Genomic DNA, 25,946 nt, shown 5'->3' on the forward strand with positions numbered 1-25,946 from the left:
TTTGTATTTAGTATTCATTAGGGGTATAAAACTTTCCCCCAGAACTTTTTTGATATAGGTCCACACATTCATATAGACCCCATTGAACGGCAACTCCCGATTTTCGCTATTGTGAAGGTTGTGGCTACAATAATCCACCAAAATGGCTGAAATTTGTTATTTAGACTTCGTTGGGGGTATTCTAGCCACATTATCTTACCGAAATATCAGAAGTTTGGTATTTAGTCTTCTTTGAGTCTGTAAACTTTCCGTCAGAAATTTGCCAGTATAGATCGAAGTTTTGATGTAGCCCCCATATAACGGCATCTCCCGAATTTCGGCATTTTTAAATTGCTCAAAATTTGGTAGTTAGCCTTCTTCATAAACGAGAGGAAACTAATTGTTCCATTTTACTTCTATACAACTGGTGTTGGAGGGTATAACAAGTTCGGCCCGGTCGAACTTAACGCCGTTCTCACTTGTTTAATACTTAAATGGAATGAACCTTATTTTAGGCATTAATAGGCAAAAGTTCATTCATTCCCCTTAAAAAAGATCATATTGTCATAACCCTCACACAATGGCAACCCCTAAAGCAGCGTCAGGCGATTAGGCGCCCGTGTGCGCTCATTTACCGTTGCTATCTCCACACACACAATTTAACCCATTGAAAAAGCATACACTCACACAATGACACCCCGTAAAGTATGCAATACAAATGTATGGTGCCTGACGCTGCCCTAAAGCAGGTATCGGCACCAATACAAATGAAGTATGTGCGGTCACATGCATACGACATCGAGAGCGTAAATTTCGCTCTCTCCACAAACATCGTGTGGGTTATTGCATTGCTAAAATTAAAAACCATTGAAAAAAGCGACAACACAACCTTCTTCATTGACTTTAGAGTGAAGATTAAATTGTGGTGTTACTCTCATCAAGGGCACGTGTGCCCCTTTTTGCCGGATGCTGTCCTAAAGTATGCAATAGACCTCGTACGATGGACATCGCTGTTTCAAAGTAACTATAGGTGAGGTCACATTAGGAAAATAGTTGCTCCAGCGACATATTTGTGTGCGTAAATAATGCATTGCATTTTGCTCTCAGTGAGCGGACTTGCTCTCAGTGAGCGGACACCGACTGTCGCTGGAGCAAATATTTGCCTAATGTGACATTACCTTAACATACCAAACTGCAACCATTTGCTGTTGCAACAAAGAAATAATTTAAATAAATAATATATATTATATTTTGTCCTTAACCTACAACAATTATTTTTAATATTTTCCCATATATTTTTAAATTTAATGAAATTTTTTTTGTTTTCTACATTTATGTATATGAATAATTTATAATTACAAATATTTGTTTGTTTTTTTTTTAATATATATTTAGCTACAGAATTTAATAGTTAATTTTTTATAGATAATTATTATCATTATCGTTTACCATATTTTCTTTTTTAATTTCGATAAGTTGTGGTTAAAAAGAAAGAATTTTTATTTTCTGTGTTTTTAGTTTTTTTTTGCCAGGTATAAAAAAGTTAAATGTCTTAAAAAATAAGTTTTATATAGACTAAGAGAGTAATGAAGATAATGTAGATTACAGTACGGACTCATGATCTTCGTGTTAAATGTTTTCCATAGTATTGGTAGTTGTGTTAACAGTATATTTATAGTTTTGTTTGTATAGTACAAAATTTACAACATGAATGTGACTTTTCTTACTTAAAGTGTTTGTTTGTTTCTTTCTTCAGAATTGAAATATTAGCAAAATAAAATATTAAAAAAAAAAATTGTTAAAAAATTTGTCAAGACCTTTTAGGATAGATTTTAGAAATCTATTAATTTCAAAATGTTTATTTTTCTTATTTAGAAAAATCTTTTTATTTTTTAAGTATTTTTATAAAATAGGTGCTGATTTTTACAAGTTTTTTTTTATTACTTTGTATATAATAAATTGGTGCGGGTTGAACGTTTTAATTTATTTCTGGTATTTTTTTTGTTTGTATAAAAAATTGGATTTTCTGAATTTTAAGTGACATTTTAGTTGATGTAAAGGATAGTAGGGAGTGGGTGCATAGTAAAGGATCTATGTAAAAAATATGTAGTTCTAAAAGGCTAAGCTCTGTTTATTTTTACTCAGATTGTTGTAAGTAGTAGTAATAGGTATAGGGTGTATATCACGTTTGATACAAATACAGTTTTTACATATATAAAGTTTTTTTTTTTGGTTTTTTTTCTAAGAATTGACAATCATTTTGTTTCTTATTTTTTCTAAAAATATTTTTTTGATGATATTTAATATTTAATTGCGCTTTTCTTGAAATGAAACCGAAATCCTTTTAATGGTTTATGTTGTGAACTCAATGAATATTCATACAAATAACCAAAAATATTTAGAAAAATCCAGTCGAGATTACTTTTATCACCACCCACTATTTGGATACTTTTTATTTTAATACGAGACCTGATGCTAACCGTGCTTGCATGTGGATGCAACCATGATCATGAATCTGCACCTGGAATGTCCGGACTCTCAGAAATGACCGCTTCAGAGTAGTGCATGCTAGAAGTAATGAAACAACGAATAAATGAAAAAGACAAAGACGTGATGCCCGCAGAATGCCCACAATCAAGCCGAATTCAAAATCGTCTAAATGTGTATGAACGCGTCGCATTTAATTACAATCAAAATATGGATTACAGTGACGATGAATTAGTAACTATTGATCAAATGGATAATATTTGTGAATATTTTTATGATGTCAAATACATAAATGGCTCACCAGGTATATGCTGTGGTAATGGCAAAATTATTTTTACGTAATTAGATTTAACGTTGTTTTATTTCCCAGTACGATTTGTACCAAATAAAACTGGGTTCGTTTTAGATTACGTTTCTACAATGCTTTATTTACTTTATTACACTTATTCACATCCGACTTTCTCTGTTCAGCACACAGCTTTCCTTTACTTCTTTAACCCACTGTTTAGTTTGACGTCTAAAACACAACTAATTCCCTGTTGCTGAATCTCCTTGTATTTATCCCAATCGCCTCTAGTTCCTGATATTTCCAGACCGCCTAGAGTCTAGTCCCTAGACGATATGGAAGCTTTTAGAACACCCCAATTTAGCAGTGCGACAAGCACACAAACACGCACTAATCGTACAACACACACATACACGGGCAAAGAGTGGTAAATAAAGGGTGTTTTTTTAAGCGCGATAGAACTTGAAATTGTAAAAAATAACACAAAAAATTAAATTGTAATCATTTTTTTTTTTATTCGAAAGATCAATACGTGTCATTAACATTTGAAAATGATTTCGGGCATATGGGCACCGCGGCTGTTCTTGACGAAGTGCATTCTGGACGTCCAATTTTTGGCCACTTTTTCGAGCACTGCTGGCCGTATGTCACGAATAACACGAACAATGCTGGCCTCCAAGGCATCAATTGTTGCTGGTTTATCAGCATAAACCAGGCATGCCAACTGTTCCGATGTAAAAATCGCTACAGCCACATACGCACCATAGGTCTGTAGCGATTTTTACCTTAAAACAGTTGACATTCCTGCTTAAACAGTGTTTTTTGTACGTCAAAAATCACCACATGTAGCGGGAAAACCACCAACTTGGCACCCCTGGCATAAACCAGTGACTTCACGTAGCCCCACAGGAAATAATCGAGAGGTGTCAAATCGCACGACCTTGGAGGCCAATTGACAGGTCCATTCTCGAAATCAACTTATCGCCAAATTTTGATTTCAATAAGTCGATGGTTGCGTTCGCTGTATGTTACGTAGCGCCATCCTGTTGAAACCACATCTCCTCCGGATCAATGTCTTCCATATTTTCAAACAAAAAATCATTGATCATGGTGCGGTAACGATCTGCATTGACCGTAACGCGAGCTCCGGCCTCATTTTTGAAGAAATAAGGTCCGATGATGCCACCAGCGTGAAAACCGCACCATACGGTGCATTTTTCTGGATGTAATGGAGTCTGTAGGGTCTCTTGTGGATTGGTCTCACTCCATATGCGGCAATTTTGCTTATTAACAAACCCGTTAAGCCAAAAATGCGCCTCATCGCTGATCGCCATACAAATGACGAAGTCGTCTATAAGTTGCGCGAATCGACGACTGATTTTCAAAGTAAATTTGGATAATTTCGTAGCGTTGTTCTTTCTAATAGTTGTTGTTGTAACACGATTTAAACAAAGTAACTGCTCAATAGAAATCTTCGTTACAATTCAAACATTCAAATTAAGGGAAATTCAATAAAATTAACTTAAACCTATACGTTACATAAGAAACATTTTGTTTCTTGAATTACGGCCATCCCGGGAACCATTTCTTTCATTAGCATCGGGAACAACTTCAGAATACAGACATTTCCTTTCTAAGATTCGAAAATACAATTAATGTTTTTAGATCGCGCCGTTTTGGGTTCAAAAGTCAAATGAGTTGTTACGAATGTAACTAATAGGTTTAAGTTAACTTACATGAATTTCCGTTAATTTAAGAATTTGAATTGTAATGCAAATTTTTATTAAGCATTTGCTTTATCTGATTTAGTTTTTCAACAAAAACAACAGTGTGGAATTTTTCACAGTCATGAAATTATCACTAATGCCATGTTCATAACAGTTCTTTAATTACGTTGTTAGCTTTCATAATTAAGTATACGAATTAACCGGTTCATACGACCCGTTTCATACTTTTTGTTTGCTGATTTTAAAGAAAGTTTCAAACAAAAGACATGCAAAATTACTTGATATGAACTGGAAAAATAATTTTCTTTCTTTCAAACATCGATTTTATGTCATATTCTATCCTTTTCATTTATGATTTCTATTTTTTCTTAAAATTGTAATGTTTTCAACACATTTTCCAAATTTTCTATTTTCAAAATTAACGAGAAAGACCTGCCAAAATAACTTTTGGAATACAGACTTTCAGGCAGGTAATTGATTTTAGTTTTTAGATTTTTACGCGATTGACAATTGACAAGAAATGTAACTGCAATAAAAGAGAAGACAACATGTACTATACTTTGAATGAATACTAATCGTTCCACCGTTTACTTTTCATTCGTATATTGCAGTTTTTCTAAAAATTTTGTTATTTTTCATAAATTTTTAAATTTTGTATTTTTTCTGTCAAAATCAATTCATTTCGATAAATACTCTCATTTGTTAGAGATTGGACATATTTTATCGTCGTTCGGAGAGTTATTTAAATTGAACAATGTACAGAAATCGTTCTTCGCTCTCAGAATTTTGTATGGAAAATGAAGTAATTAATACATAATTTGGCTCGAACAACGAATAGAGAGCGAATAAGTGGCAGTATGAACAAGGCATTAGTGTACATTTTAGTAAATGTTTAGTTTGCTATTGTTTTTGTTATAGTCTTTCATGATTGTTTTAACATCATTGTCATTGTTGCTCTTTCAATTCTCTCGTATATGTCATTCTTTCGCGCATATATATATATATAATAATACGAGTTGTGTGTTTGTTGCACTGGTGAGTTATTTGTATTCGTGATGTTTCCAGATCTTTCTTCTGGAGACATCGACAACGAGAGGGAATTTTACATAAATACAAGAGAGTTGTGGGGCAGTTGTAAATCAGACCGCGAGCTAAAACCGTAAATTAGAGAAAGCTGTGTGCTGTGTGTAGAGGAAAGCTGTGTGCTTATTATAGTTAAGCTGTGTGCTTAAAGTCGGTTACGAATAGTTAAAGTAAAGTCAATAAAGCGTTGTGTTATCTAAACGAACCCTCCTTTTATTTGGTAGAAATTTTATCGTGGGATTAAGTTAAATCGAATTACGTAATGGTATTGTTGTAACCCACCAAGACAATCAGATGATATTGACCAGGTGCATCAATGTCGCTAATACAATCCCGGCACAAGTGAACGCATTTTTACCGAATTGCAAGAAATGTTTCATGCATTTATCAGGCCTTTATCTCAGAAACGAATAGGAATTTGGCCTTGCTGTCTTTAGCAATATTGTAGCCCTAAACTAATAGAACTTATCTTTTAAAAAAACCACATAAGAAAAACTCCATCTAGGGCATCAAAATCTATAAAATATAGAACATTTTACATAATTGCTGAAATTCTTGTCAGTATCGGCTAAACTATTAGGAGTTGAACCAAGTAACCTTTTGCAAAAATCTTCCAAATAAAGTTCTCAACAATTCTTTAGAACATTCTGAAACTCTAAAATGCTTACTTCATGTTGTTTCAGCGGTATTTTGCATCATATCTTTTACAAAACGTATTTCAAACACAGTTCACACCAACAGTTTATTCTCGCATTTCGGATTTCACTGAAAAATGTACTGAAAACAACGGTATAGAGGCATTTTACAACAACAATGACATGTTCTGAAGAGTTGTGTATTACATTCCAGGGAAAATTTTCCCAAAAGAAAATATTCAGAAAAAATTAACGGTTTTGGACATAGGTGCGAAATGTATAAAAATTGTGGAATTTTTGCATATATTTTTAAATTTGAGGCAATAAATGTAGTTTTTCGAGTTCATTATTTCTCCAAATATTTTATTCTTGTCCTTATCTACAAATTTGCTTCAGAGGTCAGAAAAATATTCGCATTGGTTTCAGAGATATAGCCCCTACTTTCTTTAAAAACTCAATATTTAACCATATTTAGATGGGGCCATAAAATCCGAGCTGGATCTGACACAAAAAAATCCAAGAAGGGTTTCTTGTCGTTTGGGTCTGAACTTCCAAAAATCCTCAGTTCGAATTGTTTGCACAAGATCACCTTAAAAATGTTGCACAGTGTTAGTAACTATTGATCAAATGGATAATATTTGTTAATATTTTAATTCTGTCAAATACATAAATGATCCACCAGGTATATGCTGTGGTAATGGCAAAATTATGTTGCCTTGTCGTAATTCGGCCAACCCGGCAATTATTTATTTCATTATCATCTAGAACAACTTCAGAATACAGGCATTATTGTTCGCTTAATGTTATTTAGAGAATGAGTAAAGGAAAGCTGTGTGCTTTTTAGAGTTAAGCTCTGTGCTTAGTAAATTAAAATCGGTTACGAAGTCATCTAAACGAACCCTCGTTTTAGTTGGTAGAAATAGTATCGGGGAATAGAACAACGTCTACACGGAATTAAGTTAAATCGAATTACGTAATGGTATTGTTACATAATGGGATTATTGTAACCCACTAATTTTTAGAGACAATCAGATGATATTTACCAGGTGCAACAATGTCGGTAATACAATTCCGGCACATTTGAACGCATTGTTACCGAGTAATGGTGGGAGATCCTGTTGCAAATTGAAACATCATACAGCAAGAATGTTTGAACTTTTGTGGGGGAGGAATGCGATGGTGTAAACCGATATGGCCGATCTTCGAACTTAATCCAAGCTTGGACAAAATATTATGAAGACCAAATTTTGGACCCGATCGGTTGCTTCGTTCGAGAGTAATCGTGCGCTCCAACCAACCAGACAGACGAACAGACATGGCTAAATCGACTCCAAATTGTCAGAAGCACATTTCGTCTAAACATACTTGGGGTCTAAAACCATTATTTCGATAAGCCACATTTTTGGTCGCATCAGAGTGTATACACCCTAAAAGTGTGAGTTTATAAAAATCAATGAACGTAAAGAAACAAATCGATTCCCGTACCAATTACACAAAGCCACTAACTTTTTAGCTTCTCTGAATCGTTTTATTCTCACAACCAAAACAAAACCACAAACTTTTCAATGCAAAAATATGGAAACTGTAGGATTGCTGAAATGTACTTCGGCTATGCTTTGCCGAGTTGTTTCATTCACCACCGAAACAAAAAGAATTTTGGCAAACGTTTGCCGTGAATGACACACTCAGACACACACACACATGTGATTGCTTAACAACCCCATAAACTAACATCAACATACGACAGTGAATATTTTATCAACCACCAAACGTTTTTGATTTTTTCACATGTGTTTAGTACTATTAAGTTTTCTATCTACTCTTGTGGGTTTGAGTACTTTTCGCTTTTCATTTTGTTCGTACTCACGAATGTAAACAAAACGAAACTATACAGCGAACTCCGCCAGCGTGGATTATGTTTCGTTTTGTATTGTTCCTATGGAAAACACGAAACGAAACGATTGGAAATGTTATTTACAGCCTGTTCATGTATGTCGACCGAAAGGTTTCTTGCGCTTCGGAAGTGGAAAAAATAATTTTCTGTTCATGTAAACACCTTCGAAACGAAAATCTATGCGACCGACAAGCCATACGAAATAACACGTAAACGTACACTTTTCCATTAAATTTGGGTTTATGTATTTCGAAAGGACTGTCTCTTATAGAAAGAGAATGTCAAAATCACTCACTTGCTTTGTAGCTGCCGAGTAGAACGTAAACTCGCGAATAACACCGAAAATCTTAAAACAAATTTATGCAACACATTCTTGAAACAAAATAAAAATTTTACAGGCACGCTTCAATGGCGGCTTCTTTTATTATTTTGAAGAAATCAATAAAATAAAATAATTCAAAATACCGACACATTTTATTTTTCACACAAAACAAATCACAAATATTCCAATGTTTGTATGTATATGTGGATTTTGTTTTCATTTCTCATTTGGCTCTCATTTATGGAACATAGTTGTACAAATGTACATTCAAATTAGTAGTATTTCGCATATGATACGTAACGGCAGTCGCACGATAGTTTGCGAAATAAATGAACGCATTTTTAGACGGAAGCGAGCGACTGCTTTCCTTTCGTACAGGTTTCCGTGCGACATACATGAACAGGCGGTTAAAGTATTTTTACGTACGCAGAAAAAAATAAAATATTGATTTTTTTCAAAAAATATTTCTGATATATTTTAACATGTACAATTTATATATCCCGCGAAACGCGTAACTTGCTGCAGGAAATAAATAACATTTGCTTAAAAATTAAAAAAAACTACTCCTCGGATTGTCATCAAATTTATATAACTCATACAAAAACTCATTTATTTCATAAAATATTTCAAAAAAATTTTATAATTCATATGGTAGAATGGCAATCAAAAACACACAGTGTTACCCATATAATTTCAAACAATTTAAAAAAAAGTAGGTTATCCATTTCGTGGTCTCAAAAGTATGGAACTGGAATTCGACATTTGTCAAACAAAATTGTTAAACCAGTTTTTGTCTTTTCGGTTAAAAATCTGACATTGACCAAAATGGATCGCTTAACTATCACACAACTCATAAAAATTATCAAAACCTACTACAAAAATTGTGATTTTTTTTATTGATTTTTCGTGATTTTTTGACAAATTTTCTTCAGCGATGAAGCACATTTCTCACTCGGTGGGTATGTTAATAAACAAAATTGAGAATCCTCTAGTAATTGAAGAGAGGCCATTACATCTAGAAAAAGTCACTGTTTGGTGCGCTCTTTAGTCCGAAGGTGTGATTGGACCTTACCTCTTCGAAAATGACGATGGAACGACTGTCACTGTCAATTCGGAGCGTTACGGTCATATGAAGAATACGACTTCTTGGAGAATATGTGGTTTCAACAAGACAGAACTGCAATCATGCAAAATCATAATTTGGGATGAATGTTCAATAACGTACAAAAAAATCTTTGGAAGCTCTAAATCGAACTTTGCAAAATGTAAGAAACAAACAAACACTCTTTGAGGAAACATTGTTAACAGGACAAACGCTACCTGTTATAATCGTGCTTGAAAATTACACTAATACTAGTTAGTGGTTACGTGAACGCGCATTTACTTCAGCATTCGGCACCCCTTTACTTGAGAGCAAGCAAAGAGAGCTTCCCTCTCAACTCACGCAATTTAACTAATTGAAAATCCATGCACTGGCAACCGTGTTGTTGTGTGCCGATTACTGATTTACTTCATGACTCCTCACCACAATCTCAATTGTGGCTACCCAGCAAAGCAATCGTAACGAAATCGCTATAAATTCGGACGCTACGTCCGATGTCGGATCCGAAATCGTACCAATATCTTCACGAAAGTTGTATGAAGTGGTTGACATAATTTCGGAACGAAATCGGATCGATTTTCGTCCGATTTCGAAAAGAAATCTGAAGAAAATCCTTGGGAAATTCAGAAGGTAAATTTTTTCCTCGAATCTTCGTAAAGATTTATGAGCGATTTCGGAATAATTTCGTATGAATATATGTATAAGGAAAAAAATTCTCTGACGACATTTTAATTGATAAATTATACTTAGTTATGTTTTATTACTGGAAGATTGTAATTTCAAACGTTTCTAATGATTTTCATTGATGTAATGATTTTGTAGTTATAGCAGAAAAATTTAGACTTTGAGTGCGAAAATCTTGAGTCTATCAGCCCTGGCTTGAATTGATGTTATGATTTTGTAGTTATAGCAGAAAAATTTAAACTTTGAGTGCGAAAATCTTGAGTCTATCAGCCCTAGCTTGAATTATTATATGTTGCATTTACATATTTCAGCTTTGACATATTTTTCACTTTATGTGATTCATAGACTACTTTGTTTGGGTGCCACCGTGGTGCAATGGTATGCACGCCCGCCTTGCACGCAGAAGGTCGGTGGTTCGATTCCCCGGCCAGGCAACACCAAACATTTTTCAACGGTGGCAAAATACCCCTCAGTAATGTTGGCGACATTTCCTGAGTATTTCAGCCTTGAAAAACTTCTCTATAAGTGGTGTCTTAGGACACGCCGTTCGGACTCGGCGATAAACAGTAGGTCCCATATCATTGAGCTAAATATGAATCGGGGTGCACTCATTGATATGAGAGAAGTCTCCCTTGTCCCGTATGGGATGTTGTGGAACAATGTTTTTGTTTGTTTGCATTTACATATATTTAAGATATTTAAAAATTGTATATGCGAATTTTTATAACCAATCACTTTGTTATTCGGCAACAAACTAAAATGATACCAACCCCTTTTTGTTAGATACATGCAAAAGGTAGTTGTTGTGCGAAGGGAAATTTGTTTCCGATATTTCGCTCGGAATTCGTACCGAAATCGGAAGAAAAACATTGGTATATTCGAAGGGAAGTTAACTTCCAACATTCTCTCCGAAATCGGATCGAAATCTGAACGATTTTGCTTCCGAAATTGTTCAGATGTGTAGGACATCCGTCGGACATTTGGTGAATTTGTTTAGATTTCGTTCGTCAGAGAACATTTTTTCCTCCGATTTTCATACGACCTTATTCCGAAACCTTTTAAAAATCTGTACGAAGATTCAAAGAAAAAATTGTCTTTCCGGATTTTCTTCAGATTTCGTTTCCAAATCGGACTGAAATCGATCCGATCTATTTCATACAACAATCGTTAAGATATCGGTACGATTTCGAATCCGACATCGGACACGTCTGAACTTCGGATGCAAGTAGCTTCTAAACATTTCTAAATTTTCGAAACTCAACTTATTTTTGCCATGTTTTGCAGATCTTAAGGAGAAAAAGCCTTACAAACAGGACTAATTTTGGTGAAAAAAATTATTTTAAAATGAGAAAAAATAGTTATATTAAAATCGAGTTTCTGAAACAAAGGACTATTATTCACGCCTTAACTTAAGTTTAATCTCTTAGAAGATTCCATAACCTTCGTTTTTCTACTTATAGCAATTCATATTAATTGCAAGGGTTACCATACATTTTGATTATAATATTGGGCAAAATGAAAATATTTAATATAGATTTATGGATTTACTTAAAGTTTTAGGTACTCTCCAAGCATATGCAAGAAACGCCACTTGTTCCAAATTGAAGTCAAGGGTCTGTAGATTTCAAAACTGTTTTGACTTTTTTAGCTTTGTTCCTTTACTTTTTTAATGGTAAGAGTGGTAAAAGAGAAAAGTGTCAATATTGCTCTCTCATGAACATTTTTACCAGAAAAGTAAAGGAACGGAAAAATGGTAGATCTGGCAGCAATGTCAAAAAGAAACATAAAAAAATCAATTTTCGTATTTTATTTCACAGTTTTTAATTTAGTTTTGTCAGCGTTCGACTTTTTCTTCTGTTTTTCGTCCATTTTCTTTTCATTGTGAAATAAACGTCAAACAAAAGTCGAAAAATCAATTCTGCCATTTTTTACCTGCAGAAATTTGTCTGGTAGCCTGTGGTAGAAGAGAAGGCCACCTTCGCTCTCTCTCTTCTCTCACTCTCTTAAAAATTGCTTCCAGTTTTGCTACTTTTCGGGGTTAAGGAACGCTTTGCAGGTTAAAAATGGTAACAAATGGTAAAAATGGTAACCTCAGGTAAGTAAAGGAACACAGCTTTTGTTTTATGAGCTGTGTGTATGGTGTAATAGGAAACGCAGAAGATTTGGTGGTGTGTATGCGGTAAGAAACGTGTGTTTCGTGCTTTGTTGTTGTAACCAACGTAGAAAGCGAAGAGAAAAAGACAAAATGGTATTAATTATGCTGTTCTTTTTTCTTCAGCTTTCTTCTAATAAATACAATCTTTGAGTAAAGACGGTAAAGTGAGTGAATAAATCAGTGTTTTGTCTTTTCTTAAAGAAATGGTGCTTTTTTGTAAATTAAATGCCCAATATATTTTATAATTGGAAATTTTATAATTGAATCAAAAAGGTGAATGGAAATATTTGATTGGACAAGGAAGAAATCGCACTTAATATTGGTAATTACATCAATACATTTTTCATATACACTCCTACATACATATGTATATTTGAAAGATTGATGTACCTAACTATTACATTATATAATCATTTGATTCCAGAGATGTAAAATTTTAAATGTATATAAAATATTAGGGGGCTGCAAAGCACACCGGGTTCAGCAAGTTGTAAATAAAACACAAAATTTAAAACATTTTACTATACCCAAATAGGTGGTGTGATGTTAAAGGTAATCTGACTGAAAACTCTCATATTTTCTCTACTTTAAATTGTTGACATTAATATTAATCAGCATTATGTACTTTATGTTAATAATTGTAATAACATAAATATGTATTTTTGTTTTAATTTACATTAATTTGAATTATGCATATATTGTTTTAATTTTTATCGGTTCAGTTAGTACATATTTAAGGATCGGTTTTGTAAGCATTTATGAAAGGAAAAAAAAAAATTCTTATTCAAAAAAGATTCCCTAAGAGTTTGCATTTAATTGGATTGGTTTGTTTGCTTGTTCCAAAGTGTTAGTACTATTGTTTTTTTCATTTTAATAACTTCATTTTGCTTTAAATTCTGTCATTTCATGGCATTAGTATTTATAGAAAAAACTAAACAATACAAAGAATAAGAAGTAAAATAAATGATTTTCAATTTTTTTCCTTTTTACCATATTTATAACATTCTTCTGTAAAAATTTATAGTTTTCATTTAGTTATTTGTTTTCACTTTTTGTATCTTTTCCTTGAATAATTTAGTTTTTTAGTTTCTTATAACCGAAATTTTAATGTGTTCGTCTTCTTTAATGCACCATAAATATTTATAACTTTTCTTAAGTTTCTTTTTTTCAAATTTTATATTTTCTCCGTCTAACATGCTTATTTTCCAGCCTTTATTATCATCTGTTTTGTTTGTTTCATTTTTTATTTTCTTTTTCTTCTGTTGTTATACTTACACATACAATTTGATTGTAGTTTTTGTTTCATAATTCCGGAAAATTTTGTTTTTTTTTATTTCTGGGAATTTACTTCTGTGATAATTTATTGGATTATTCTATCCCGTTGTTTGCGTACAAAATCTTGTGCTTGTTTATCATTGACACGAAGTTCCAAAATTTGCAATATGGGGTGATCTGAAAAGGTAATAAGGTTAGGAATAAGTTGGTTATATTCATATATAATGACGTTATTAAATTCTATTCTATATAAATATGTATGTAAGAAAAAAATAATTGTGGAGTGCTATTGATTATTTAAAAAATATATCACAGTGGATATGCTATATATTAAATCTTATAAGTAGACAGCGGAATCCTATGCAAATGCATATATGTTTAGGATGGTCGTAGATAAATTCCGATTAGTCAGAAACACGTTTTAACACCAAATAAAACGAATTAGGCCCAGGTGTAGGGTGACGTAGGGGATGGAAGATACCAAGGAACGGTCCTGACCGGCATTAACATGGCAAATCCCAGGATTTATCTTGGTCCCTCTTTCATCTCAAGTGGACACTGACGTCCCCGTGGTGTCACCTTGGGAACTGCTTTTAACACCCGTTTAAGGTAGTGAGCTAACATGTGCCCCGCGTTCACCCATGCGAATATTAAAAACTTGGGTTTGGGCGTCGCTTTAGTAACCCTACCCTAGAAAAAACATCATACTATGAAAAAGCTAAAGAAAAGAAAACAAACCCCTATAAAATTGACGAACCCCGCAAACGTTTTAAGGACCATGATCTGCGAATCTGCACCTGAAATGTTCGCACTCTTTATAGAGTAGGTGCAGTTTATGCATTGGCAGATGTACTTGAAAAGTACTAGGCCGACATTACTGCCATACAGGAAATACGATGGATTGGTAAAGGCGTCACAACAACGCACTGTATTATAGCTGCCATGACACAAAATTGGTCGGAGGTTAAAACACCTGGTCTCCAGCTTCACACCCGTGAATGAAAGACCTGCTACAATTCGAATAAAAGCAAAATTCTTCAACATCAGCTTTATTTGCGCTCATGCTCCTACTGAAGACAAGGACGAACAGACCAAAGATATATTTTATGAGCGCTTAGAAGAAACATATGACCGTTGTCCTGTCCATGACATTAAAATTATTCTAGGAGATTTTAATGCCAAAATTGGAAAAGAAAATATCTTTGGCCCAACAGTCGGAATATTTAGTCTTCACAATGAAACATCTGAAATTGGCATGAGGCTGATAGACTTCGCAGCGGCAAAAAACACAATAGTTAAGGGCACCTGGCTGTCTCCAGATCAGAAAACAAAAAATCAAATTGATCACGTTGTGGTAGATGGAAGGCACTCATCGAGCGTGTTGGATGTGCGTTCGTTCCGAGGAGCAAACATAGACTCGGACCACTACCTAGTTGCAGCAAAGGTACGCACCCGGTTAAACGTAGCAAACAAAGTACGAACAGACACAACACGAAAGTTAGACATCGGTAAGCTGCAATCACAACAGATAGCCACAGCGTATTCCGCTCAACTGGCCCAACTGCTTAATCAAAGAACTCCTCGTCCCGATAACATATCAGGACCATGGCAAAACATTGCCCCCTCCATGCAAACAGCCGCAAAATGCATACTTGGATTCCAGAGACCTCAACCAAGGAATCCATGGTATGATCAGGAGTGTCGTGCTGCTACCGAAGAGAAAAATGCGGCATATAGGGCTATTTTAGAATCCGTAGCAAAGCGTAGCGCACGAGAAAGGTATCGGGAGAAAAGGAGAGAGGAGAAACGTCTTTTTCGCAGGAAAAAGAGAGAGATGGAAAAGCGGGAGTGTGAAAAAATCGAGATGTAGAGGAGCCAGATTGAAGTCAGAAAATTCTACCAAAGAGTGAAGCATCAAACTGATGGCTTTGGTACAGGCACCTCCTCCTGTAGAGACCAGCAAGGTAATCTGGTAACTGATACAGATGGTGTGCTCAGGATATGGAAAGAGCATTTTTCAAACCTGTTGGTATCCATTGAAGACGACGAAGATACCACAGATCCAATCCCAGAAGATGGTATTGAATGTATACCGCCCAGCCAAGATGAGGAAAAGGCAGCAATAAACCGGCTGAAGAATAATAAGGCAGCAGGAGCCGATGGTGCCACCGTGGTGCAATGGTATGCACACCCGCCTTGCACACATAAGGTCGTGGGTTCGATTCCTCGGCCAGGCAACATCAAAACACTTTTCAACGGTGGCAAAATACCCCTCAGTAATGTTGGCGACATTTCCTGAGTATTTTAGCTATGTAAAACTTCTCTACAGAAGTGGTGTCTTAGACACGCCGTTCGGACTCGGCGATAAACTGTAGGTCCCATATCTTTGAGCTAATATGAATCGGGGTGCACTCATTGATATGAGAGAAGTCTCCCTTGTCCCTTATGGGATGTTTGTGGAACAATTAGGAGCCGCTGGCTTACCAGCCGAGCTGTTCAAAACCGGAGGCGACACGCTGATAAGGTGTATTCATCAGATAGTTAGCACCATCTGGCAGGAAGAACGAGTACACGACGATTGGAACCTGAGTATCGTGTGCCCCGTCCATAAAAAAGGAGATAAGACTGTATGCTCTAACTATAGGGGTTTAAGTCTACTCCCGATTGCCTACAATATCGTGTCAGGGATATTGTGCGAACGACTAAAGCCTATGGTCAACGAGATAATTGGGCCATACCAATGCGGCTTTAGACCTGGCAAGTCCACCATTGACCAGATATTTACCCTGGAGAAGACCCAAGAGATGCAAATCGACACCTACCACTTTTTGTCGATTATAAAGCAGCCTTCGACAGCCCACTACGTTCAAAGATATTCCAGGCCATGTCTGAATTTGGTATCCCCGCAAAGCTCATTCGGCTTTGTAAAATGACTCTAACTGACAAAAGATCTTTATTTAAAATAGGAAAGAACCTCTCCGAAGAGTTTTGTACCAAAAGAGGTTTCAGACAAGGGGACAGCCTTTTGTGTGATCTCTTCAACATCCTGCTGAAAAAGGTTATACGAGAGGCAAACGTCAAAAGAAGTGGCACAATCTACACCAATAGCCACATTTTACTTGCTTGTACTGATGATATACTCGTAGAGATCATGGGACGATCAGTAAAAGAAGTAACCGATACCTTTATGAGGGTCGAAAGAGAATCTGCTAAAGTGGGTCTGGCGGTAAACGGCGAGAAGACCAAGTTGATGGTGTCGACGGGCAATGCGTCCATTGAGCTCGGACCAACTGTGGAAGTTGGTTCCTATAATTTTGAGGTAGTAAAAGACTTCGTATACCTCGGCACCGCGGTAAACACAATAAACGACATCAGTTGTGAAATAAAAAGAAGAATTGTATTGGCCAACGGATGCTACTTTGGCTTAAGCAAGCACTTCAAAAACAAAACAACAACTCGTCAAACCAAAATAACGCTTTACAAAACACTGAGACTATCCGTGCTGATGTATGGCACTGAAGCCTGGGTAACCGATGATGAACCCGCTAAAAAGGTGTATAAATTCGATCCACATGGCGGTGCACCCATAATTGGCAGGCCAAAGAATAGAAGGCGCGGTATTCAAGAAAGCGAAGCACTAAACAAAGATAATTGGAGATCTTTTCTTAGTTCGGTCTATGGAACAAATCTTCTGTAATGGGCCAGCTAAATAAGTACGAGGGCAGTTCGGAAACTTCTTAGCGTAGCAAAAAAGCGCGGTATAAACAGAAAAAGTTAAGTGTTTTGGTAACTTCCATCTCTGTAATGAACACATGTTAAATTTTGTTTCGATCTGGCAAGTCCTGCATATAGAAACAGGTGTTCAACAAGTAAAAAAGTATCAGTCGGCTTTGCCGACAGAGATATACCCTCAGTCTGTGTATATTGAAACAATTTTTTCCCAAAAAACGCATGTATTTAGGGAGTTTTAAAAATTTTGGGCGTTTGAACTGACAAAAATGTTGATTAGGATTAAAGATCAAAAGTTTTGCGGAGGAGATACTAAAAAGAATGGATCTCCAGCCACTACATATGGTACCATAGGGGTTTTTTACAACTTCAGGGATGTTTGCTCAAGAAGTACTGACTTGCCCCTGAAACAACTTTTACCATCGCAATGGAGGCAGCGAATGCAAGTTGCTTTAGAAAAAATCAACGTGATTCGAAAGCAGGTCTTAAAGTGAACATGTATCCGAAATTTTGTGTGGGAGGTACCGGATGGAGTGGACAAATATAGTCCATATTTGAACTTGATCTATATCTGGTAGATATATTAGGATGTGTAAAGTATGGTCCAATTCGGCCACTCTCTTCAAGAGTTATCGTACGCACAATTTTTCCGAACATTTTGGAACTTTTGTGGGGGAGGTACCTGAAGGAGTGGACCGATATAGCTCATCTTCGAACTTAAACTATGTTTGGACAAAATATTACTAAGGCCAAACTTTGGATCGAATCGGCAGACCTGTTCGAGAGTTATTTTGCCATCCAACCTCCTCACACGGTGTCATAGGGGTTTTTTGCAACTTTCAGTCTATTTTCTCAGGAAGTATGGACTTGCCCCTGATGAAACTTTTACCGTCGTGTAGGGGGTGGTGAATACAAGTTGCTTAAACAAAAATCAAAGCGATTCGAGACATGGTCCTAAACTGAACTTATCCGAAAGTTTGTGTGGGAGGTACCCGAAGGAGTGGACCGATTGAGTCCATATTAAAACCTGATCTAAATCTGGTACACGCTCCACGATGGGCAAAGTATGGACCAAATCCGTTGCTCCCTTCAAGAGTTATCGTGCGCACAAATTTTCCGAACATTTTGGAATATTTGTGGGGGAGGTACCGGAAGGAGTGGACCGATATAGCTCATCTTCGAACTTAAACTAAGTTTGGGCAAAATATTACGAAAGTCAAAATTTGAACCGAATCGGTTCATCCGTTCGAGAGTTATCGTGCGCTCCAGCCAGCCAGACAGACAGACAGACGGACGGACATTGCTCAGTCGACTCCAAATTGTCTGAAACACATTTCGTCCAAACATACTTGGGGTCTAAAACCATTATTTCGATGAGGCCAATTTTGCCCGTATGAAAGTGTATATACCCTCGTTAGCATGAATGCTGAGTGTATAAAAAAGACGCATCCGCATTTTTTTTACAATGGAAAAATTAGAAATGCGTGCTGTCATTAAATATTTACATAAAATAGGTTTATCGGTACAAGAAATTCATAATGATATGGTGAATGTGTTAGGTGAAAGTGCGTGAAATTGCTAATATCATGGGCATCTCAAATGATCGAGTCCATTTAACTACAGATGAAAAAGCTTTCTGCAAGATGGGTGCCGCATTTGTTAACAGTCGATCAAAAACGCATAAGAATGAACATTTCTCAAGCTTGTTTGGATCGTTTTAAGCGAAATAAAATGGATTTTAAGCGTCGTTTCATAACTGTTGACGAGACATGGATCCACCACTATATTCCAGAGACAAAAGAACAATCCATACAATGGACTGAAGCTGGAGGAAGTGCCCCAAAAAAGGCAAAAACAATTCAATCGGCTGGTAAGGTTATGGCAACGGTTTTTTGGGACTTAAAGGTATTTTATTGATTGACTATCTGCAAAAGGGTAAAACAATAAATTCAGAGTACTATTGCAACATTCTGGATCAATTAAATGTACAAATTCGAGAAAAACGTCTTCGCTTACAACACAAAAAAATCATTTTTCATCAAGAGTGTTTTAACAATGGCTAAAATCAACGAATTAAAGTACGAGTTGCTTGACCACCCACCTCATTCTCCTGATTTAGCTCCCAGTGACTTTTACCTTTTCCCAAATCAAAAAAATTCCTTGCTGAAAAGCGTTTTACCTCAAATGAAGATCCAATCACAGTTGTAAACCACTATTTTGAAGACCTTGAGGAAAACTATTTTAATCAAGGGATAGAATTGCTAGAAAAGCGTTGGACTAAGTGTATTGAAGTTTCAGGAGATTATATTGAAAAATAAAAATATTTTTGAAAAACTAACTATTCTCTTTCAAATGATAGGCTAAGAAGTTTCAGAACCGCCCTCATAAATAGTAACGTTTCCAGAGATGTCGCGCCTTGAAAATGTCAAATTCTATAATAACTATGTGCAAAGAAATACTAATAATTTCTTTAATAAGGGTAAAAGGATGGAATTTTCGCAATTTAAAATTTAAAATCAATTTTTATTAATGATTATACTCTTCGATTTTCTTGAAATTTTTTGTATTAAAATACGATTAATTACAAGAATTTTAAGACCTTTTTGGCAGTGGTATTCGAATGATTACTATTTCTTCTTATTTTTTTGTAATTTTTTATTGAATTTACAAATTTAAAAAAATTTAAGAAAAAATAGTAACACCTTCCGACAATTTTCAAAAATTTTTTTACACTTGAACCGGACTATATACGTTTGAAAGTATAGCAAAAGGGAGTATAATGGTATTTTTAATTTTTCGTTTTCTCATCGTTTTGACCTTTTAGAGGTCAAACAAATTTCAAAGGTCAACATTTTTCAAAAAAAATATTTTCAATACTTGTAATTGTCGTATGATGCTGGTATTGGTGTCATATTAAAGAGAAGAGTATAGGCTTTATATAATAATTATAAATTATTGCATTCCAGGATAAAAAGGACATCAAAAATATCCTTGAAAAAATAAGTCAAAAGTGAGCATTTTGGCAGGCGATATGTACAGGAGACAGAATGAAGTCTACCAAAGCGTGAAACATCAAACTGATGCCTTTGGAACTGGCACATCCTGTGGGCAACATCGGGCCATTGTGGTTATAAAAATGAACAAAGTTTGTTTTTTAAGTCTTTGTATTATCGTCATATTTTTCATAATTCATGATGTGGAAAAGCATCATCTCATTAGTTTTTTTTAATTCTAGAGGAAATGGAATGAAAAATTGGTCTATTTAACATATATAGTTCACAAATTAGCCAATTTTAACGTATATGGTCGTGTTCAGATAACTTGAAATGCTCATATTGACATTTTTCAGAGTAGAAGCGTTTGAAAAATAGTTTGTATTTTTTATGCAGACTCTAAACCTGATAATATTGACCTTCACCCAAAACATAAAATTATCGTCATCGATATATGAACAGATATTCGCTTGATATCATACAAATTCCTGATATATAATATGTATATTCACCAAAAACTGTGTCAATCTCCTCTTAATTTAAGTCCAATCTTTGAATATTAATATAAATACAACATTTTTCACAACCCCGAATGCCCCAGTTAACATTTGTACTTCATTGAATACCACCAACCAGCATTTTCGACTTCCACTAATGTGACCACTTTGTTACCACAATGGCACAACGTTGCCCAACGGCAACTTCCAAATTTCAAAAATTTATAAGTACTAATTGTAACTGTAAATTGTATGTTTGTTTTTTTTTTTTTATTTTGTGAGATCAACATCTAAGTAAGATGTTGGCTGCAATCATTCAATTCGTTTGACATTTAATGGCATTTTACATAAAAAATCACTAAGAAATTTCATGTCCAAATTTGTACTCGACTACTTATACTTAAACAAGCATAACTTCTACAATCTAGCAATTTATTTAAAAGTAATTTCCATTTTTTTATTGTTCGGAAATCAATCTACCGACAGCCACTTAGTATATATAAATATCTCAAACGGTGTGGGAAATACGCATACACAAACATGCAAACCTGCCCACAGGCAACATCGGGCCACACGGGGTTAATCGTAGTTTTATACAGAAAAATTTTAAGATAATCGAAGAGTACAATCGTTTATAAAAATTGATTTTAAATTTAAAATCGCGAAAATTCCATCCAATCCCACTGTGCAGTTTTTTTTTATATTTTTTATTAGATAGCTGATAAAACAACAAAAAATAAAAAAACGAAGTTATGAGCATTTCTTTGCACATTTGTTTTTACATCTCTGGAACTGTTAGCCACAAAATTCGGAAAATTTACTAAAATCTTTATATGTATATTTTTTATATATTCTTTTTGTAAATTATTCCATTCCGCTTTTATGTTATGTATTTCTTTGGAATTTTTATGTACCTACATATGTGTCTGTTGTTGTTTTTATACCCTCAGTCTTTAGGCTAAAGAGGGTATTTACACTTTGATACGGCCAAAAATGTGCCTCATCGAAATAATGGTTTTAGACCCCAAGTATGTTTGTACGATATCCGTTTCAGACAATTTTGAGTAGATCCGTCTGTCTGTCTGGCTGGCTGGTGCGCACGATAACTCTCAAACGGATCAATCGACTCGGTTCAAATTTTGGGTATCGAAATATTTTGTCCAGATTCGATTTAAGTTCGAAGATGGGCCATACAGGTCCACTCCTTCAGGTACCTCCCCCACAAATGTTCAAAAATTGTCGCAAAACTTGTGCGCACGATAACTCTTGTAGGGAATAACCGCTTTGGTCCATACTTTGCACATCGTGTAATTTCTACGAAACTTAGATGAGGTTCCAATATGGACTCAATCGGTCCACTCCTTCGGGTACCTCCCACACAAAATTTCGGAAAAGTTCAGTTTAGGACCTGGTCTCGAATCGCTTTGATGTTTGTTTACGCAAGTTGTATTCGCTGTCCTCTATACGACGCTGTAAGTTTCATTAGGCGCAAGTCCATACTTCCTGAAAGTTACAAAAAACCCTATGACACCGTGTGTAGTGGTTGGAGCGCAAGATAACTCTCGAACGGATCTGCCGATTCGGTCCAAAATTTGGATTTCGTAATATTTTGTCCAAACTTAGTTAAAGTTCAAAGATGGATTATATCTGTCCACTCCTTCTGGTACCTCCCCCACAGAAGTTCGAAAATGTTCGGAAAATTTGTGCTTACGATAACTCTTGAAGGGATTAACCGATTTGGTCCATGCTTTGCACATTATGAAATTTCTACCAGACTTAGATGAGGTTCCAATATGGACTCAATCGGTATACTCCTTCGAGTACCTCCCACACAAAATTTCGGAAAAGTTCAGTTTAGGACCCGCTCTCGAATCGCCTTGGTTTTTGTTGTAACATCTTGTATTCACTGTCCCCTATATGAAGGTACAAGTTTCCTCAGGGGCTAGTCCATCCTTCCTGAAAAAATAGCCTGAAAGTTGAAAAACAAACCCTATGACACCATGTTTATGGGTGGAAGCGCAAGACAATTCTCGAACGGAAATGCCGATTCCGGCCAAAATTTGGCCTTCGTAATATTGTTTCCAAACATAGTTTAAGTTCGTAGATAAGCCATATCGGTCCTCTCCTTCAGGTACCTACCCCACAAAAGTTCAAAAATATTCGGAAAAATTGTGCGCACGATAACGTTTGATGGGAGTGACCGATTTGGTCCATACTTTACACATTCTCATAATATCTACCAGATATAGATCAGGTTCGAATATGGACTATATTTGTCCACTCCATCCCGTACCTCCCACACAAAATTTTGGATAAGTTCACTTTAAGACCTGCTATTGAATCACTTTGATTTTTGAAGCAACTTGCATTCGCTGCTTCAATTACGATGGTAAAAGTGGTTTCAGGGGCAAGTCCATACTTCTTGAGAAAACAGCCCGAAGGGTTAAAAACCTCCTATGGCACCTCCATGGTCTATGTCGGTCCATTCCTTTAAGTACCTTTTCCGCAAAATTTTTGAACTTTAATCCTAATCAAATTTTTTGTCGTTTCATACGACCAAAATTTTGAAACCTCCTAAATACATAAGTTTTTTGTGAAAAAGTGTTTCAATTTGCAGGCTGAGGGTATATCTCTGTCGGCAAAGCCGACTGATACTTTTTTACTTGTTGTGTTTGTTATTTCTATGTATTTGAATAAACGACCACCATTTATAACTGTGTGTGTGTATGTTAGAGAGCCCCGTGAGCGCTTATTTACGCTCCCTTGCTCTCAGTAAACTCCCACTGGTGCATGTGTTTGTTTTTTGTCACTTTTTGGTTTGTATTTATATTATTGCACCCAAACATACAATTGTTTGCAGGACCAAAACATATGTTATGTTTGGGACTGGTTGCAAGCAAATATATGTTTGCTGCAAAATATGTTTGGGACATATGTATATTAGAGAGGCATTTTTTTCCGTGTAGCGGGATATATCCTATCTTCGAACTTTACCTAAGTGTAGAAGTGTATTGGGCCAAATCGGTAACCCGGTTGCAGAGTTATGGACAAAGTAAATACATATGGGTTATAAAAGTAGTTTTTTGTTGAGACACATTTTAGCCCGTCTGCAAGTGCATATACTCTCATTTGCCATAAGACTAAATTCCTTCTCCCAAATATGATCTCCCAAGATTTGAAAATTTGCACCAGGAATGCCACTGGAAAATGTTATTATTATTTATATTATATTACCGGGCGATGATTCATTGTATTTCACTTAGGTTTTTCTAATTAATCATTATGAAAATCCAATGTTATTGATGCATTATCGAACAAAGCAAAAAAGTTTGAATGACATGGATTCACATATATTGTTTATAAATGACATAACTAAGCACTTACCAATTTCCTATATTTTCAAAAAGTATTTATTTCTTATTTAATTACTTTTAAAATTCGTTACTTCATCAAAAATAATTTTCTTCCATTCGTCAATGTCATGTTCTTCTTGATCTATATTCAGATTAGGGCCGCCTTGAACTATGGGAGCATTAACTTCATCTGCATCATACCACACATTAATATAGCTGTGGTTTAAAGCTTCATCTACTGATATTCGATGTGCGGGATTAATGGTTAGCATGCGAGCCAATAAATCTCTTGCTTCATCGGTGCTTCCTTGATTTGCAACATCATCGTTTTCCAAATTGTAATTGAAAAGGGAGTCTGGAAACAAGCGTTCAATGGAATATCCATCACAGTGGGGTAAACTATCAACATATTGGCGCACAACTGGACGTAATTCGGCACAAAAATCTCGATCTGGAGTGCCAATTTGCTGAATAATTTTTGTCCATTGATCCATGTGATCAGAGCCCTTAAACAGAATACTGCCGCGTATTAATTCACCCATAATACAGCCCACTGACCAAATGTCCACATTTTCCTTATATGGCATACCCACAATAATTTCGGGTGCCCGATAGTAACGAGTCACAACATATGGTGTCATCATAAATGAAGCTTCAGCTGCAGTGCGAGCCAAACCAAAGTCGAGAATTTTCAGTGTACAATTGGCATTCACGACAATATTGGAGGGCTTTAGATCACGATGTATGATACCAGCCGAATGCAAATGTCGAATGCCACACAACATTTGATATATCAGATATGAGAGGCGATCATGATCCAAGCCAATGCCAACAATGGCACTTAGATTAGTATCCATTAGTTCCATTACCAAATAAATATCTTGAAATTCCTCCAAATTGTCTTGGGGGGAGAACACATCGAGGAGACCAATAATATTCTTGTGATTAACCAGTTTCATAAGTTTCAACTCTCGATAAGCACGCTTGGCTGAAATGACATTTTGGAAAGGTCTCACAAGCTTCTTAATGGCAACACGGGTGTTCGTTTCGGTATCCAAAGCTGAGGCCACAACACCTTGTGCACCCATTCCAATCGGACACAGCGCTTGATAACGAGTGGGTATTCTAAAGATTGTATCACCAACTTCAACGTTATGGAATTCCATATTTGTTCTGCGTGCTCTGCGAACTTTTCTTTTCTAAACGTTTGGTTTACAAGTGAAGATTGGTTTACTGATAACAATAAAACAACAAGTTCATTATGTTGTCTAGCTTGGTAAAATTTATTTATTTTTATTTTTAAATGTGGTTTGTGGTCATATAAAACAAATACACAAAACTTATGAATATGATGTCGATCTTTTTTGTGATGGAGAACTGAAAACGTATTCATTAGCAGTTAATATGGGTGTTTAAACTGATTAGCGGAGAAAGCAAAGTTTGCAATTTTGTTGTATCAATACTATTGTCACTACAAACACTTATTTCATACAGTTGAAAAGAATTAAGAAGAAGACAAACAAGGAATTTTGACAAATATCGATACTACTCTAGTTTTATCTGGCCAATCACAGCTGTATCAGTGCATTACTATACGTTTCAGAATCAATAAAAATGTGCGACAAAAATTGGGGTGATTGTATTCGATTAGCAGACCCCAATCCCGAAAGGGTTTTGGGTTCTCAGGGCAAACTTAACTTTAAACTTATATAGCCTTAACCTAAGGTCCCCAATATGATGTGCTA

The 25,946-nt window shown here is 35.5% G+C and overlaps 2 protein-coding genes across 3 annotated transcripts in view; both read right to left on the reverse strand.

Annotated features, from left to right (window-relative positions):
* Nucleotides 1-13,403: 13,403 nt before the first annotated feature.
* Nucleotides 13,404-25,946, reverse strand: part of unc-13-4A (BAI1 associated protein 3) — a 595,010-nt gene continuing 582,467 nt past the window's right edge. For both annotated transcript variants that reach the window (XM_073987488.1, XM_073987489.1), the window contains one exon: nt 13,404-13,806. In XM_073987488.1, the coding sequence (XP_073843589.1) occupies nt 13,715-13,806 (92 nt within the window). In that variant the 3' untranslated portion in view covers nt 13,404-13,714. The remainder of the gene's footprint in view (nt 13,807-25,946) is intronic.
* LOC141404159 (stress-activated protein kinase JNK-like) lies at nt 13,673-25,415 on the reverse strand. Its single transcript, XM_073987490.1, has 2 exons — nt 24,233-25,415; nt 13,673-13,806 (listed from the first exon to the last, which is right to left on the reverse strand). Exon 1 carries the CDS (start codon nt 25,365-25,367, stop codon nt 24,270-24,272), a length of 1,098 nt encoding a protein of 365 aa, XP_073843591.1. The 5' UTR covers nt 25,368-25,415; the 3' UTR covers nt 13,673-13,806; nt 24,233-24,269.

The sequence above is a fragment of the Musca autumnalis genome, unplaced genomic scaffold (genome assembly GCF_047663935.1).
Source record: "Musca autumnalis isolate F117 unplaced genomic scaffold, ASM4766393v1 scaffold_4, whole genome shotgun sequence".
NCBI classification, from domain to species: domain Eukaryota; kingdom Metazoa; phylum Arthropoda; class Insecta; order Diptera; family Muscidae; genus Musca; species Musca autumnalis.